The sequence below is a fragment of the Cimex lectularius genome, unplaced genomic scaffold (assembly GCF_000648675.2).
Source record: "Cimex lectularius strain Harlan isolate CLEC.00 unplaced genomic scaffold, Clec_2.1 scaffold206, whole genome shotgun sequence".
Classification (NCBI taxonomy): Eukaryota; Metazoa; Arthropoda; class Insecta; order Hemiptera; family Cimicidae; genus Cimex; species Cimex lectularius.
The window spans coordinates 285,579-302,562 of record NW_019392762.1 but is presented as its reverse complement, the minus strand read 5'-3'; the positions used below and the strand labels follow the sequence as shown (position 1 = coordinate 302,562).

The 16,984-nt window shown below is 34.5% G+C and overlaps 1 protein-coding gene across 1 annotated transcript in view; it reads right to left on the bottom strand.

Annotated features, from left to right (window-relative positions):
• LOC106670988 (bone morphogenetic protein receptor type-1B) overlaps nt 1-15,398 on the bottom strand; it is a 78,943-nt gene extending 63,545 nt beyond the window's left edge. The window contains exon 1 of the mRNA XM_014401709.2: nt 15,288-15,398. Within this exon, the coding sequence (XP_014257195.1) occupies nt 15,288-15,378 (91 nt within the window). The 5' untranslated portion in view covers nt 15,379-15,398. The remainder of the gene's footprint in view (nt 1-15,287) is intronic.
• Nucleotides 15,399-16,984: the final 1,586 nt, after the last annotated feature.

Below are 16,984 nucleotides of genomic sequence, written 5' to 3'. Positions count from 1 at the left end.
ATTCCGGTCATCTTCAGGGCCTGAATGAATTACAAAACGTATGTTCATTGGAAAAAGCACAATACAGATGTAAATATAAAATTACATCTCAACCTCAAGACCTTAGATAAAAAGAATAATTAACTGAAGTAAATACAAACTTTGAACCAAGTGTTTCAAACTCACATAAAGTGGGTGGTATTCTTGAGGTGCCATATTGGCTTTTTGTCGTTTTCACAATAATTCTTACAAAACCAATACGATACAACAACAATAGCACCACATTTTATACGTGACTATGAAAAACTTGGTTCAAATTCTATGTTTACATCTGTATTGTCATTTTTCCAATAAGTTTTGTAATTCACCCAGGACCCTGAAGATGACCGGAATAAAGGACGAAACGTCACAAAAAAATGAAAAAGGTGTTTTTCTAAACTACCTCATTCTTGACCGTTTCTCACGAATCCAACAAATTATGAAACAACAGGTCACTAAGAAACACACATAAATTGCATTTTTAAACTTTTTTCCTTGCTTGCTCTGCGACCTATACAGTTCTATTGTGGTATCACTAAAAATTGAAGCCATATCTTGGAAAGTGCAATTTTTCCCATAAGCCTAAGCTCTTTCTTCGGTGCATTTTCTCTTGGGCTTCACATTCACAAAGGACATGTGCCGAGGTCTGGTTCTTCCCGACATAGTCGGTATGTTTTTATCTTTGCTTGCCCGTCTTCTTTAGTTGGTGGTTACGTGGATAATGGCCGGTGTAGAGGCCTATAAAGTCGATGAGTGATTTTCGTTACCTTCCTGGATTTCTTCACTAATCCAACAAATTATTTCTTTATATTATAAAAATTAAAAATAGTTTTGACTGCCTTTTCAAAACCTGCATTATTTTTGCACCAGCCCAATAGAAGAATGGGACAGCGGCACACAATTGTCTGTACGTTTCGACAAATGACCTCACATAAACTGACAGTTTGTTTAAAAAAATATGCGACAAATGTAAGTATTTTTCTTAATGGTTAAATCTTTAAACCATGGGACTTGGAAGAAGATCATTTCGATGTTCTAAGAGTCAGACTGTAATAAATTCAAATAAGTACAGAAAAGAAAACACCAAGGGTTTCGAAAACGATTTGTTTTTTAAAGTACTAAGCAATCTATATTTGATTGTGGTTCTTACATGGGTTCAAAGGCAGATCTACGCCGTCACAGCCTTCGATCCGTAATAGATTATCATTCGATTACGGGCCTCGTGACAGTGTCCGTATTACCATTTTAACGGCCCGCGAGCCCGGGCGAAAATGGCCCGTTTTGAATATTTCAACTTGACGGTTCCCACCTCGGCCCCGGCCGGACAAGTGTTGTATGAGTGTCGGAAAGGAGGGACCTGGTGCCTGAAAGTCGGGAAAAGAAGACCAGTCTACCTGCCCTGCCGGACGGACCGACAGAGAGGCTCCAACTTCGCCCCTCCTCCGCTCTCCTCATCCCATTTATCCAGCCAGCATCTTACGACCGTGCCGGGATTAATTCTCCCCTCGGCCTTCGGTACAATCCCTGCTTAAATATTCTGCCTATTTCGCGGCTCCGGGCTTATTTTCCTTTTCGATAATCTTAATCGCTTAAAAGTTCCTAAGGCCAAAAGAGAGAATGAAAATTGACAAAACAATGGCACTTTTATAACAAAATAAAATCGTAAAAGCGTAAATTCAATATTAAATACTAGTTAAGACAAGAAGGCATAGTCGTAATTAATTCTAATTATACTATTTCTGTAAACCTTTCGATGCCAAAACAAAAACATTAATTTCCTCTTTGGGTCTGCATGGGTCTTGACAGGCCATTTCCGCTCTTTACAGTCATTTGAGCCGTTTTGGTTTTGACATACAAAGAAATTTTGGGTAACAAGAGGCCAGATATGGATCTCAAAGACCATATACAGGGTGTATCAACTTCTATAGTCCACCTGTTCAATTGGAAAACGATCAACTTTAGCGAGAAATGGTCTTATAAAAACCTCAAGTTAACTTTGGCTAGGAATTGTGGTAACAGATCTGACATAACTTTCTCATATAGCTGGGAAATGGCACTAACTTATAGAAAATATGAATGGTGGAGAGAGTGTTCAATCCTGTTTAAAAAGATAGTTCCTACTCACAGTAAGTTGTTTTCCAACGATCTGGATTTCGAGCTTTTAGCTCATCATCAGGTTGTAGAACTCCTTCAACCTGATTATGAGCTAAAAGCTCGAAATCCGATCGTTGGAAAACAACTAACTGTGAGTAGGAACTATCTTTTTAAACAGGACGGCACTAACTTTGTTGTTTTAAATAAGAAGCCCATTTTTTATTGAACAATTCCATTTTAGGGCTTATTTTATGCTACTTTTACTGAAAAGGAAAATTTTGAAAGGATCGACCATTTCCGGATTATGCCATACGGAAGACGGATGAGGGATATGTTTTTTGTAACAAGAAGACACACCCCCGATTGTTTCGAAAACGATTAACTTTAGCAAAAAAAAGTCTTATACAACCCCCAATTTAATTTTGGCTATGAATCGCTTGGTGGTAACAGATTTGACATAACTTTTTCATATAGCTGGGAAATGGCACTAACTTTGTTCTTTTAAATAAGAAGCCCATATTTTTATTGTACAATTCCATTCTAGGGCTTATTTTATTCTACTTTTACTGAAAGGAAAATTTTGATAGGATCGACCATTTCTTGGTTATGCCATACGAAAGACGGATGAGGGGTCTATTGTTTATAACAAGAAGACACACCCCCGATTATTTCAAAACGATTAACTTTAGCAAAAAAAGTCTTATACAACCCCAATTTAATTTTGGCTATGAATCGCTTGGTGGTAACAGATTTGTCATATGTCATAAAATATGCGAAAACTACCATGAGAAAAAATTAGGGAACCTCAAATTAAAGCACATAATTGTATTGAAAAGAGGATCAATGGCAAGAAGTACATCACATGGTACATATTAAAAAACAAAAACGCATTTAAAAAAACCGTCATCTCAACCATCGAGACCAGATCGGTCCATTTTCGATGAAGTCTCTGATTTTTATGGAGTGTTTCATTGTATATAAAATCCCAGTGAGATTTCCTGAGGGTACTTTCGTGGGGAATTGTTTCCCCTGTGTATTTCTCAAAAAAAACCTTGAATTCGGGGTGGCTTAGTTTATGGATGGGTATGTCAGCTCTAACTAAAGCACGATATAAATCGGTATCGAAACCGGACATTCCAGACCCAGCACTAGTGGCAGGTTGTGTAACAAAAGTTTGTTGAAACTTAAGACTCCCTACCTTTCTTTTCCGTGTGTTTTGCTGTCTTTATGTGCTGCGTTACCACAAAACGTTTATCACAACAGTATAAACGTCATAACACAGTATAAAACGTCTCCATCTCCCTTAAAAGTCTCACTTGAAAACTCATGCACATACTTTTGTATGTGATCTTTCGTCTTTTTAGGCATTTTAGGAATAGTCAGTTCACAACACACAAATAATGTTTCACGATGGAAAACGCATGGGAGATAAAGTAAAGCTGAGAAGTATGACGCTAGGGAAAGAAGAGAACTGAGGCTATGCAGAGAAAGGTTAGTCGATGTGTCCCACATATAGAGGCGTGCCATGCCTTAGCTCCATACAGAGAGCGTATAGGCATGCCGCCGGACTTAAGAAGAGTTCTCGAACACGGTAACGAGTTTCCGTGTCCCCTGTTCCGCTTTTTAGGGGAAATTGGGGTTTTTTACTGTATATAATATGTCTTATGTGTTGTGTCTATATGTTTTGTCTGAGTGCATGTATTTATTAGCGTGAATGGCGAGGGGTGAGGGTGAAATATAACATCATCATCGACCCTCGAACGTAGAGAGCGTAAGAGTGTGTGTTCGGGGTCGATGGCGGAATATTTATAAAAGTACTCCATCGACCCCAATCTAGATTAGTTTGAGTATAGGTCGGTGGAGGAATATCAAGTACTCCACCGACCAAACGGAATGAGTATACTGTATGGATGTATTTATGTGAATGAATGTATTTATTTGTATGGATGTAGTATTTGAAAGGGTAAATAGAATATAGACTTAGTTGGGGGCTGAAATGGCCTAGCTGTCGGAAGCCCCAGTAAAAAAAAAAATTACCGTGGTACAAACACTATTCCTTACTACATTTATTTCAAGAGAGCAAAGACGACCGAAAGTATACGGAAAGCGGTGGAGCATCCACTGAACAAAAACACAAATTCGTTCATTATGTGGAAACTGAAGAATAGGAGCCCGTAAATCGGAGAATTTTTTTTTTGCCTGCTCAGAAACATTACAATTTGACGTGCCAAATACCGATATGCCGGATATGTAAAAAATATGCAATTACAATCCACTTATGCAAAAATATGCATTTATGGCAATATATGCACAAATATGCAAAATAAATATAGCTTAAATTGATTCCAAATTCTTCAAAACAACAGTTTGTTTAAAACTGGATGTTTTAGTTAACCAGGAAAAATATGCAAACGCATATATTTCACAGCCCTACTCATAACTTTCTCATCTAGCTGGGAAATGGCACTAACTTTGTTGTTTTAAACAAGAAGCCTATATTTTTACTGTACAATTCCATTCTAGAGCTTATTTTATGCCACTTTATGCCCGATGGGAAGACGCGTGAGGGGATGCATTTTTTAACAAGATGTCACACACCGTTTATTTCAATAATTATTAACTTTAGAAAAAATGGTCTTATACAAACCTCAGTTAATTTTAGCTAGGAATCGCTTGGTGGTAACAGATTTGACATTCTCATCTAGTTGGGAAATGGCACTAACTGTTGTTTTAAATAAGAATCCCAATTTTTATCGTACAATTCCATTCTATAGCTTATTTTATGCCACTGAAAGGAAAATTTTGATAAGATAGACCAATTCTGAGTGATGCCCGACGGATTTTGTAACAAGATGGCCATTCTTGTTTATTTCGAAAATGTTCAATTTAGTATTGGAATCGGCTCAGAATAGGGTAGCGATCATGGGGTTGCTCTTATTTAGCTTATATTAATTTTTTTTAAAGAACACTTTTTACAACAAAGGATTTTTTATAATCAACCAGTCCATATTTTTATTTTTAAATCGGCTGATATGTATTGCTCCAGATTTGACCATTTATTAAAATTTATGTTTATCATAAATGCTCATGTACGCTCCCTACGCAAAAAGGCACAGTATAAAACTCTTGCATTTTAAATCTAAAACGGGGAAGGCGATCTTGTCCAAAAGCGTCTTCCCTCGGGCATAACTCAGTAATGGTCGATCCTATCAAAATTTTTCTTTCAGTAAGAGTGGTATAAAATAAGCTGTAGAATCGAAATGTACAATAAAATTATGGAATTCTAATTTAAATAACGAAGTTAATGTCTTTTCCCAGGTAGATGTGAAAGTTATGTTAAATCTGTTACGACCACGCGATTCCAAACCAAAATTAACTATTAATTAAAATAAAACCATTCGTTTTAGAATTAAATTGGTGGACTATAGAAGGTGATACACCCTGTATATAGGCCTTGGGAGAGCAAAAACAAGCACAGAATAGATTTTTTAAAAAGGCAAGACAACGGAGCGCGTCGGTGGCCGCAACGCTTTAGGCGTTGACACGGCGCTCATCACTGCAAGGTAAAGGTCCCGGGTTCGAATCCAGCGGCTCTGCATTCGAACCCGACATAAGCAAGAGAAGAAGTTGATAAACTCTAGGGGCACGAGACACAGTAAGCTATTTTAAAGCAACCCTCCACAGATTTTTTTTAAATCTAAAATATTCTAGCATTGTATAAATTCATTCTTTTTTTAATATAAAAATTTTCTAGCATTGTTCAAATTCTTTTTTCTTTAATCTGAAATTTTCTGGCATTGTATAAATTCATTTTTTTCATATCCTACATGTATTTGTAAAATTTAAACATTTGTAAATCCCAGGCTCTGAAGATGATCTCAATAAAGATCGAAACGTTGGCATGATAAAGAAAATGTTTTTCTACTTAAGTCACACCAGACCGCACCTCAAGATCTCCAAATAATCCTCCTCAGAGAGGCAAACTCACTGCTAGTTAGAAAGTGATATGATTATATACAGGCCACTGGCCATCTGATAAAACGTCACATGGTCTTTTCAATAACGAGCCCATCTGGAGATTATGCAATGAAGAGGAAAAAAACAGCCATATAAGGCTATATTTAGAAAAGTCCCAGATAGTTATGTAATAAAATCAGCGAGAGATAAAAGCCGGGCAGCTTAGGAGCTTGAATGAGAAACACTCGACAGGACCAGCGGCGAGAACATTTTTCCAAAGATCCAATTTAGCTTAACTCCAGCAAAACTACAAAACGTCCCGGCTTCTGAGCGGACATGGCAAGATAAAATCCTATCTACATAGTTCATCGAATCCTACATAAACATGTGATCCACTAGCAGATGAAACTATATTTGTTTGCCCGATGTACGAAAGACTAAGCAGTCTTATTAAAAGAAGTTCTCTTAAAAGGCAGAAGATGGCAAGGCAAAAGGATCGCCAGAGAACTTCTTTTATTGTAATATTATTAGGATTAAACTTTATATAAAGTTAAATGGCCTAATTAGTTTTAAAAAAAAGTAAAATTTAATTCAATTCTTTACATCGTTAATAAATATAAAGAATTGGACCCAGATCATGGCTGTGATGACACTGATTAACAATGAAAATATTGAAGAATAACAGATTGTTTTCGATAAATTTACGATCCGTGAATGATTCTTCCGATTAGTAGTTAAAAAACATCCGGCCGCAGTGAGTATCAGTACATTTTGACCTTTGGCCCATTAACAATTGTCACTTGAGAGGCGGCGATTTTTGTTTTCTCCGCCTACCTTGAACACGTTTTAAAGATTATTATCGAGAGGTCTGAATCGTTTCCTGCCGATAGGATAGTTGAGAGGATATCAAACGTACTGGCAAGAAAAAAAGATATACGTCTGATTCAATCGGAAAAACATATAATCGCTTGATTAAAGTGCTTCCAATATATCAATAAATATTTCATCACCTTGTTGAAGAAGAAAAAATTTGATCTAATTTTCTTTTATAAAAACAACGTCTTTGTTTTGTTTGTATAATTGAGATATGCTATTTTTGCAAATCTCATTTTATGTGTAAATTAAAATTGCTGATCAAACACCTTAGGAACGATTTTTTTTCTTTCGTGTTTAACGATGATTTTTTGTACAATTGTACTGGGTGGCTTGCAAGATGGCGGCAGAGCAGAATTCTGATCGAAGAGGTAAACAGTGAAAATCTGCGTGGCAGCCCAATTTTGAAAAAATTTCTTTTATCCATTGCTTAAATAATCTCAAATCGGTAGAATCTACTTTAGTGCAACTGTTCACGAAAAAAAATATATATCTGGTTTAGAAGGAAACCCATTGTGCGAAATAGGATACAGCGCATGGCGGGATATGAAAAAGTTCAATGGCAATAAACCATATTACCGAATTACCCCGAGGAATATCGAATACTGAGGTAGTGTGAACGAAGTCTGGGATGGGTGTAATTTATTTGGGTGAATAGTAGGATTTATAACCAATTATCCCAAAGATTATGACGTACTGTGGGGTAGTGAATACAAAGTCTGGTGTGTGAATGTATTTATTAGGGTGAATGGAGGAGCATATCCCCAATTACCCCGAGGAATATCGACTACTCTAGTGTAATGAGAAGAACTGTGTAATTTATTAGCGTGACTGGCAGGGTTTGCCCCAAATTATCTCGAGGAATATCGAGTACTTTGGGGAAGTGTGAACGAAGCCCGGGGACCGAATTTAATTTATTAGCGTGAATGAAGGGGTTTATCCCCCGTTTCCCCGAGGAATATCGACTAGTCTGGGATGGAATGAATGTAATTTATTAGTGTGCATGGTGTGGCTATATAGTACTCTGGGATAGTGTGAAAGTAAGGTGTGTGAATGTAATTTACTTGCGTGAAGAGCAGGGATTATTTCCAAATACTCCAAGGATTATGGAGTACTCTGGGGTAGTGTGAATGTAAGGTGTGTGGATGTAATTTATTAGCATGAATTGCTGGGTTTATCCCCAATGACCCCGAGGGATACAGAGTATTCTCGGGTAATGAACACGTCTGGTGTGTGAATGTATTTATTAGAGCGAATGGCGGAGCATATCCCCAATGACCCCGAGTATACTCGGGTAGTGAACACAATGTGTTGTGTGTGAATGTATTTATTAGAGCGAATGGTGAGCATAAGGGGTAGAGTTAACAAAGTCTTGTATGAATGTAATTTATTTGCGTGAATATCTGGGTTTATCCCCAATGACCCCGAGTAATACCGAATATTTTAAGGTAGTGTGAACGAGCCCGTAATGACAGTTTACTTATTAGCACGAATGAAGTGGTTTATCCCCCATTACCCCGAGGAATATCGAGTAGCCTGGGATAAAATCAATGTAATTTATTAGCGTGCATGTAGTGGCTTATCCCCAATTACCTCGATGTATATCGACTACTCTGGTGTAGTGCGAATGCTAACCAGACTCTCGTGTTTTTGTCTTGTTTCAGTGCATTTATGTTTGTTATTTGCAGTATTTTATCCACACTTATCTAGGCCCTGAGTTACAGAATGGCTAGGAAGCAAAGAAAAGCGGGAGTCCGTTACCGTTATACCATAAAACATCATAACTTGGCCGGAGAAACAGTAAAAGAAATTGAAAGTCCAGAACGTAAGAAAGGTAAGAAAAGAAATGCAAATTTAATAATGAAATGTGTCTATAAATCATGTTACATGATGTTATTAATATTAAAAATTAAATCGTATCAGAACTCATCAGTATTCGGTGGGACACTTGATCTGTTCACGAGTTGTTTTAATAGTTATTTGTTCTCTAATACAAATAAGGACAACGAAGAACGTTGTTTGAACAGTTTTTCTGATGACTTGCACTATCAACTACTAATTTAACATTATCACATAAAATAACAATGTACAAAACAATGACTTGTACCACATTGAAATAGTATTCTCCAACTAAACCGACACAAAATTGTAAATCAGATTAAAAACTGCTAGCCCTAAATAGAGAAGCTATGTGTCTATTCCATATTATATCCATCAAAATAAGACCATTATGCTTCTCCTTGTATGTGTAATAGATGACTATCCAGTTCTAGCTTTTTTATTAGCTTCTACAGCCTTAATATGGCACCTCAGCTATATCTGTAAAAGTCAGTTTTTTTGCTCGCGAATAGGCATTTTCCTTGGCAAATCTTCACAGTATATAGCATGTTCGTTCCTGGTCTTGAAAAAACTTATACAGAAGGTTCCTGCCATGCCCGATTTTTCAAGTACGAATACAAAATGATGGGAATATGACGTGTGCGAGTTGTTGAATATTGTGTTCATGAGTTTTTCGTGATAAATATGTTGCATTTTTAAATTCTATTCAACTGTTTCAATTTTTCGTCCTTTTTCTGCGTAATGTAGTAATTTTAAGCTTGTTTATTTTGATGGTTCGTGGTCTCTTAATTAGCTTTAACATTATTTAGATCTGTCTTCTTTCATTCTTGTCTGTCCCTGTATTCTTCTCCACTCTTGTATATATGCTTTTGTGGATTAGTCTACGATGTTTTGTCTCAGTTTTGTTTCAGTTATTATCTTTAGCGCCAGTTTTTATACGTAGTTTTGTAAATATAAATCGGTTAGTTTTGATGTCTCTTTCCTCTGTAAGTAGTCCATATTTGTTTTTGAGATGTTGTTTTATCACCAGTAAGTGCCATAATTCTCATAAAATATCTCTTAATTCTTTTTCTCAGTTCACCGAGAGGGAAAGCAGCACAGCGTGTAGTTCATCGTTTCTCGGATACGAAACGTCGCAACGCGCTTTCTCGGTGCGTGCCGAAAATCGATACGCTTCCTCGTCATGCACGATGCACACCATTTCATTAATCCCCCTCGGGGGAAAATAAATACAGATAGGGTGCAATATGAACCAATTGGCCGGATCCCGTCGGGGGAGAATGGACAGGGGCTGTAAAGCCTTTCTAGAAATGTTTATCGCGCTGATGAAATCTCTCATCCGCCGATGGTGGTGTACTATAAATAATTCATCTGGGGGGCGAAATATGGGAAGAAAGACAAAATATTTGCTTTATAAAATTCTGTCATTCCTTTCTACAAAAACTGACTCGAATTAACTATTTTCATTAAAGGTCAGCATGAAAAACCCAAGAAATTACGATCGTACGACAAAGAAAGCTCGTAAACAAAATTACACCTTCCAATTGTCAATATGACGCAAACTGTTTCTGTATTTCATTCAATTTGAAATTGCAGGACGAGTATACCGCTTATTTTGCACAAATCATAGGATAAACTTGAAACATAAGGCTTGTGAATTTTTATAAAAATTGTATAATGAACTAGGGGTAGTCGGGAAGATCGTTTTGGATAAGTAAAATACATTAGGACCGGATATTTGGACAGACATTGCGATGGTCATTTAAAGATTTGAATTGTCAAATTGTTATCGGCAGATAAAAATTAACGAATGTCTTGAGACAGACAATTCGGCTATATTGCTTTTACCACATCCGGTGAAGTAGGCGTACCAAGGGCGCCCCAGCGAGAATAGGCGGACCCGCGACTACTAAATCATTTCCAAAGAAAAATGACGAAAACAATTTGAATAATAGAATGCTGGGGAAATTTGAACCGTAACAATGGTTCTTTCCTGGTCTATTGCTGTTTAATTCAGAAGCGTTTCGTCATTTCAACCCGATAGATGCCCGAGGGGCCTGGCAAAAAATGTGCGGACAGAGATAAACTGTGATAATTAAACTACTGGCAGGAATTGTCTGTAACATCCTAATCACTAAAAATACAACTCTAAAAATAGAAAAATATTCAGGATGAGTCTGGATAAAAAAAAGAAAGTCGTGCGGTAGGAAGACATCCAACGAAACGGCATACTGTGATTTACAATTGCAGTGTAAAGGAAGAGTGAGCCATTATTGACATGGAAACTGTTATGAAATATATTTTTTAAGTCTTTTTTTAAAGTTTACAAATATATAGTACCTGGAGAAACTGTAAATTAAGAGGCAATTTCTTTAACCTTTGATTTTTCGATAATAAAATATTGAAAACTGGGTAAATTCTCCAGTACAATTTTAATTGAACATTTAACCAAACATGTTAGATACAAATATTGAATGCCTTGATTCAATCTAAAGTGCAACAGCAATTTGATGAAACTGATGACATTTTATTTTAATCTATACGTCTTAATGTTCGAACATCTCACTATGGACAATACAAATTAAATAAATTTGCAACAAATGAAAACAAATTACACCCAACATAAAAAGACTGTTAAAATTGACTAATAAGACTACGTAACGATAAAATTACCCCATCGACCCTAATATAGATTAATTATTAATATTCTGTAAGATGGAGGAATATCGAGTACTCCACCGACTCTAATGGAAATGAGTGCAATGTACATGCTTATGTATTTATTTATATGACTATTATAGAAGTTAGTTTTAGGCTAGATTATATTTTCTTCAGTTGGGGGCTGAAAAGACCTAGCTGCAAGACCCTGTCGAAGAAGCCCCGTTGGTTAGGAAGCGGCGATCTACTCTGCATCTGGATTAAGGGGGTATTGTGTCCCATCCAAATAACAGGGTAGGTGTACTCCCTTGAAGTACAGACCCTAGGGTCAGCACATCGGGGAGTGACATCCCTTGGGGTGAAAGTACAATTTGTATCAATATATTCACACACAAAAAAACTCAAAAGACAAACCATTACAATCGTGAACTATGTGATCAATTTTAACACCAATTTTATATTTAACAAAATATATATGATAGAAATATTGATTATCTGAAGAAACTGCTAAGTACAACAAGGAATTTATATGATAAAACATTTTTTTTTAAATTTGTGATAGTCGATAGAATAATTGCAAGTATATATAAAAAAAGAAAACCTGCCCGCAAACAAAAAAAATTGTTAAGTACATAAAAGGATTGCTTATACGTTTTGCAAGGCTAAATACAGAAAATCAAACGATATTCGGCTTAGTTTAATGTACAAACATAATTAAAATTAAAAACAATAGAAAGTAAACAATTTTGATGGAAATGATCTTTTTTATTGACGTCAGTCGTCAAAAGTGATAACTATTAACATACTGAGATAGTATTCTTCATTTCTAAATTTGATATTTATAATATATGAACATCAATTATAAATATAAACAAAACAAAAGTAACAAATTTTGAAGGACAAAATTTTCCCCTCCCAAACAAAATGAACTGTATTAGCAACACTGATAAATAGTTAACGAAGATTGCTAATTTATAGAAAAGATTAACTTTCAAAAACCAAAAGACTGTAAATTTGAAATGCGTAATCGAGTTATTATTCGAACGTAATTACAATTAAAAACAAATATAAATTACATAATTTCTTAAGACGTTTTTGACGGAAATGAACTATTTTTCTCCAAGGATCGTAATTGTCAACGCTGATAAGTATATTACACAGGGAGCTACTTTTTTCTTGTTTATTAATTAATTTATTTTCCTTAATTTATGATATTTGATTTACTTAATTTATGAACATCATTAAATGTATAAACAATAGATAATCAACTAACATTGACGGTCACAATTCCCCTCCCCCCAAATAAAAAGCTGTATTGACAAAACTGATAAATAGTTAACATAGAGAAAAGTTTAATTTTGAAAAAACAAAAGATTGAAAATTTGAACTCTTTTATTTAGTTATTACTTCAACATAATTATAATTAAAAACAATTTAAAGTAAATAATTTCAAAACAAATTTTGATTTGAACGAGTTTTTTTATAATTTTTTTTTAAATTTAATTTCTGATATTAATGTGATAATTTAATACGAACATCATAATAAATATAAAGAGCAGAAAATTAACAAATTTTGAAGGACACGATTTTACCATCCCCAAAAAAAGCTGTATTGAAAACAACCTGCTAATTCATCATTCAAAGTTTATTTGTTAAAATCCAAAAGACAGAAAATTGATTTTTGATATAATTAATATGCGAACATACTTATAATTAAAAACAATATTTAGTGAATAATTTTTGTAACAATAAACTGTTTACCCCAATGCAATTTTCATCACTGATAATTATATAGCACACTAGCATTCTTTATTTTAAATTTATGATATTTGATTAACGTAATGTATGACCATTATAATTGCTAAAGACAACATAACATTTACAAATTTTAATTTTAATGGACACAATTTGCCCCCCCCCCCGCAAACATAAAACACTGTATTAACAAAACACTGATAAACAGTCAACGAAGTTCGCTAATTCACAAAATAATTTAATTTTGAAAGGCAATTTTTTTAAATAAATTTTCAGAATTCTTAATGTTTTAAAATTATTTTATTTTAATTTTTTGAAGTTGAATAAATAGTTTTTCTCCAAGGAACATTATATTGTAATCACTGGTAATTGATAAATATATAACAAACTGAAATGCTATGATTCTAAATATGTGATATTTGTTTACTCAATGTACCAAAAACATTGTAATTAATAATAAAACAATACAAAATTTCCAAATTTGAATTTTAAATACACAATTTGAACTCTCGCCCCACACAAAAAGCACTGTACATATTGACAACACTGATAAGTAGTCCACAAGGATTGCTAATTCATATAAAAGTTTATTTTTGAAAGGCAAAAGACAGGAATTTAGTTTTTTATTAAATTTTCTTAATTCTTAATTTTAAATAAATCAATTTTTAATTTTTTTTATATTGAATATATTGTATTATTTATTTTTTAAATAAGTGATATTTTATTTACTTAATGCACCAACAACATTATAATTAATAATAAAGCAATAAAAAAGTTCGAAATTTGAATTTTAAAAGATACAATTGGCGCCCCCCCCCCCAAACAAAAAGCACTATATTGACACTAATAAGTAGGCAACAAGGATTCCTAATTCATAAAAAAGTTTAATCTTTTAAGGGAAAAGATTGGAAATTTTTTATTAATTAAATTTTCTTAATTCTTAATTTTACATAAAGTAATTTTTAATTTTTTGATGTTGAATATATTGTTTTTCTACAAAGAACATCATATTGTAAACACAGATTATTCAATAGTATACTATAGCATGCTGAAATGGTAAGATTGTATTTTTTAAATCTGTGATAATTAATTCACTTAAAGTACCAACAACATTATAATTAATAATAAAACAATAGAAAATTTTCAAATTTGAAATTTAAAGGATACAATTTGCACACCCCCCACAAACAAAAAACACTGTATTGACAACACTGATAAGTAGTCAACAAGGATTGCTAATTCACAGAAATGAAATGAAAAGAAAGTCAAAAGATTTAATATTATTTCATATTCGATTTATTTAATTAACTACTTAATGTTATTCATTATAATTAAGACTAGAAAGATAGACAGTTAATTACATGTAACAAATTTTGATTACCATTATTTTGTTCATTTGTCCCCCCCTTTATAAATACTTTATAGGCAACACTGATGTATCAAAATGATGGATTGTTAATATGCAAAAGTGCGGTATTGTGAAAGAATAGTTTCTCAAAATGTTTAACGATGGATGTTTGATACGTATGTACATCAATATTTAAATTGATTTTTTTTCTATAGTTAATATGAATTTAATTGGTAAAAATCAATATCACTTTTTTGGCGCCATGGCCGTAAAATATCAGTATATGCCCCAAGGAGGTATGAGGCCCAATGGGCTGCGGATCGCGATAAACAAGAAATCAGTAATTAGTCTTTAATTAATCTTAATCATGTATAATATCGTTATTTCTTGTTTAATAATGTTGAAAATGGAAAGTTATGCCGATAATTCTCGTTATTTATAGTAAAGTTGGTATAAAAAGGTAGAAGGGTGAGACGAGGTAACTAGATGTATAGGAAATGTCAAGCAGTCGGGCAGAGTCTCGTCTCGGCCCGCATGTCGTACAAATTGTTTACAAATAGACGTCCATCGTGACACGAGCTTTTCTCGGTCATTTTGATAAAGAATGTAAATAGAAAACAGAGTCTGCAGAGACAAAGGGGGAAGGAAACAGTAAGGTCGCAGACGGTCGGGGATCGGACCTAGAGAGAAGGACGGCCGACTCGAGTGGCGAAAACCTAGGAGAAATAAATAAATATTCACTTACCGAAGCTCCCCTGGCTCAGAAGAATGCCCAATCCGATTAAAATGTGCGATTTGTCACCCCAATCCGTATTTACCGTATACGAATCTGCCATTTTGTTGCATTACTAACTCCCTCTTTCATTCATTTCCTTAACGACGGGTCGGAGGGGCCCAGCCAGCCTCGATCCGACATTACTCTGACGTCATCAGATAGTGATAGGACAAAGAAGAATTGGATAACTTTACTACACTGACACCCAAAAAATTCCACCCAATTTATTTTTTTCATTTTCTCGACAAAAACAAATTCTGCCTTAATTTGTCACATTGTTTTTACAAATAATATTTCTTTATGATATGTTTTCAATTGGGAATATCAATTAGAGGTAAATACACTTAATCCTTAATCCAAAACAAGGATAAAGAAGTATTCAATGTTTACTTTTTAAAGAATTTAAAATGTTTATTCAGTTTCATTTGAATTCTGAAGAAATAAACTGTTTAGTTTTCATCTTTGTTTTCTTAATTTCAACTTTTAAACTTAAAAATGCCATGAGGATGTTGAGCGTTGTGTGGCACTTATTGATGATGGACGTTCCTTCAATATGCGGCTGTTGCCATCGAAGTTCAATAAGAAACACTGCGAGAAGCCGTTAGACGTTGTTAGACGCACAACTGGGTCCTAACTTAGAAGGCCAGGTTTTGGTCACCCTATGGTAACTAAACCACAGGATAACAGTTTTGTGACTTTTAAAATTTTGCGAAAATAGCACCTTATGTTGTTCAAGCGATTCATCAGCTCCAAGAAGTACGAGGGGTCCAAATTTATGGACGCACTGCTCGAAGAAGATTAAATCAATTGGACTGATGGCTACGATCTCCAGATGGGCGTGAAAAGAGTATGGAGAAGGCGAAATGAAAGGTACGAAGATTGTAGTTTTTCCCAGAGCTAACCTTTTCAACGTAGCTCAGTGATGGTGTGGGCGAGAATTTCAATGGAGAGCCACACAGAGTTGGTTATTGTTGGCCACTCGCTATGTGGGTGAAATTTTGGAACATCATGCGTTGCCTATCTTCAATAAAATCAACGACAATCCTGTTCTAATGCACGACAATATCCGTCCACAAGTCGCTCGTACAGTAGAAACGTACCTTCAACAGCATAACATTAGGGTCTTAGCCTGGCCAACCCGTTCTGACTTAAACCCCATAACCTCAAAAGACGAATAAGAACACGTCCTCTCTTCCTGAACACTCCATGATCTTGAAGGATCTCTTCGTGAACAATGGGCTAACCTCCAGCAAAGAGACATTTTCAGACTGGTATGAAGAATGCCGAGGCGTCTTCGAGATGTAATTAAGGCAAGTGGAGGAAATACGCGATATGGAAATATTCATAAAATATAAATTTACTCAAATTTTATCTGTCCGACTTTTTTTTTCATAGCAATTTACTTTTCTTAAACTTGTTTAGACAAAGACTCAATTATTTATTTGACTCAATTATTGTTTAGACAAAAAACGTGAAACTTTGATTAATATGTTAAAATATATACAAATCAAGTTATATTACAAGTGAGTATTTTTTGCCTGTCAATGTGTAAAATATCTAAACTCAGCTGGAGAAATAAAATAAAAATTAGTAATATGACTAATGTAGTTTGCCGGGTCTAAAACTAAAAAATATGCCTTGATTTCAATATTAATTAGATAGAGAAA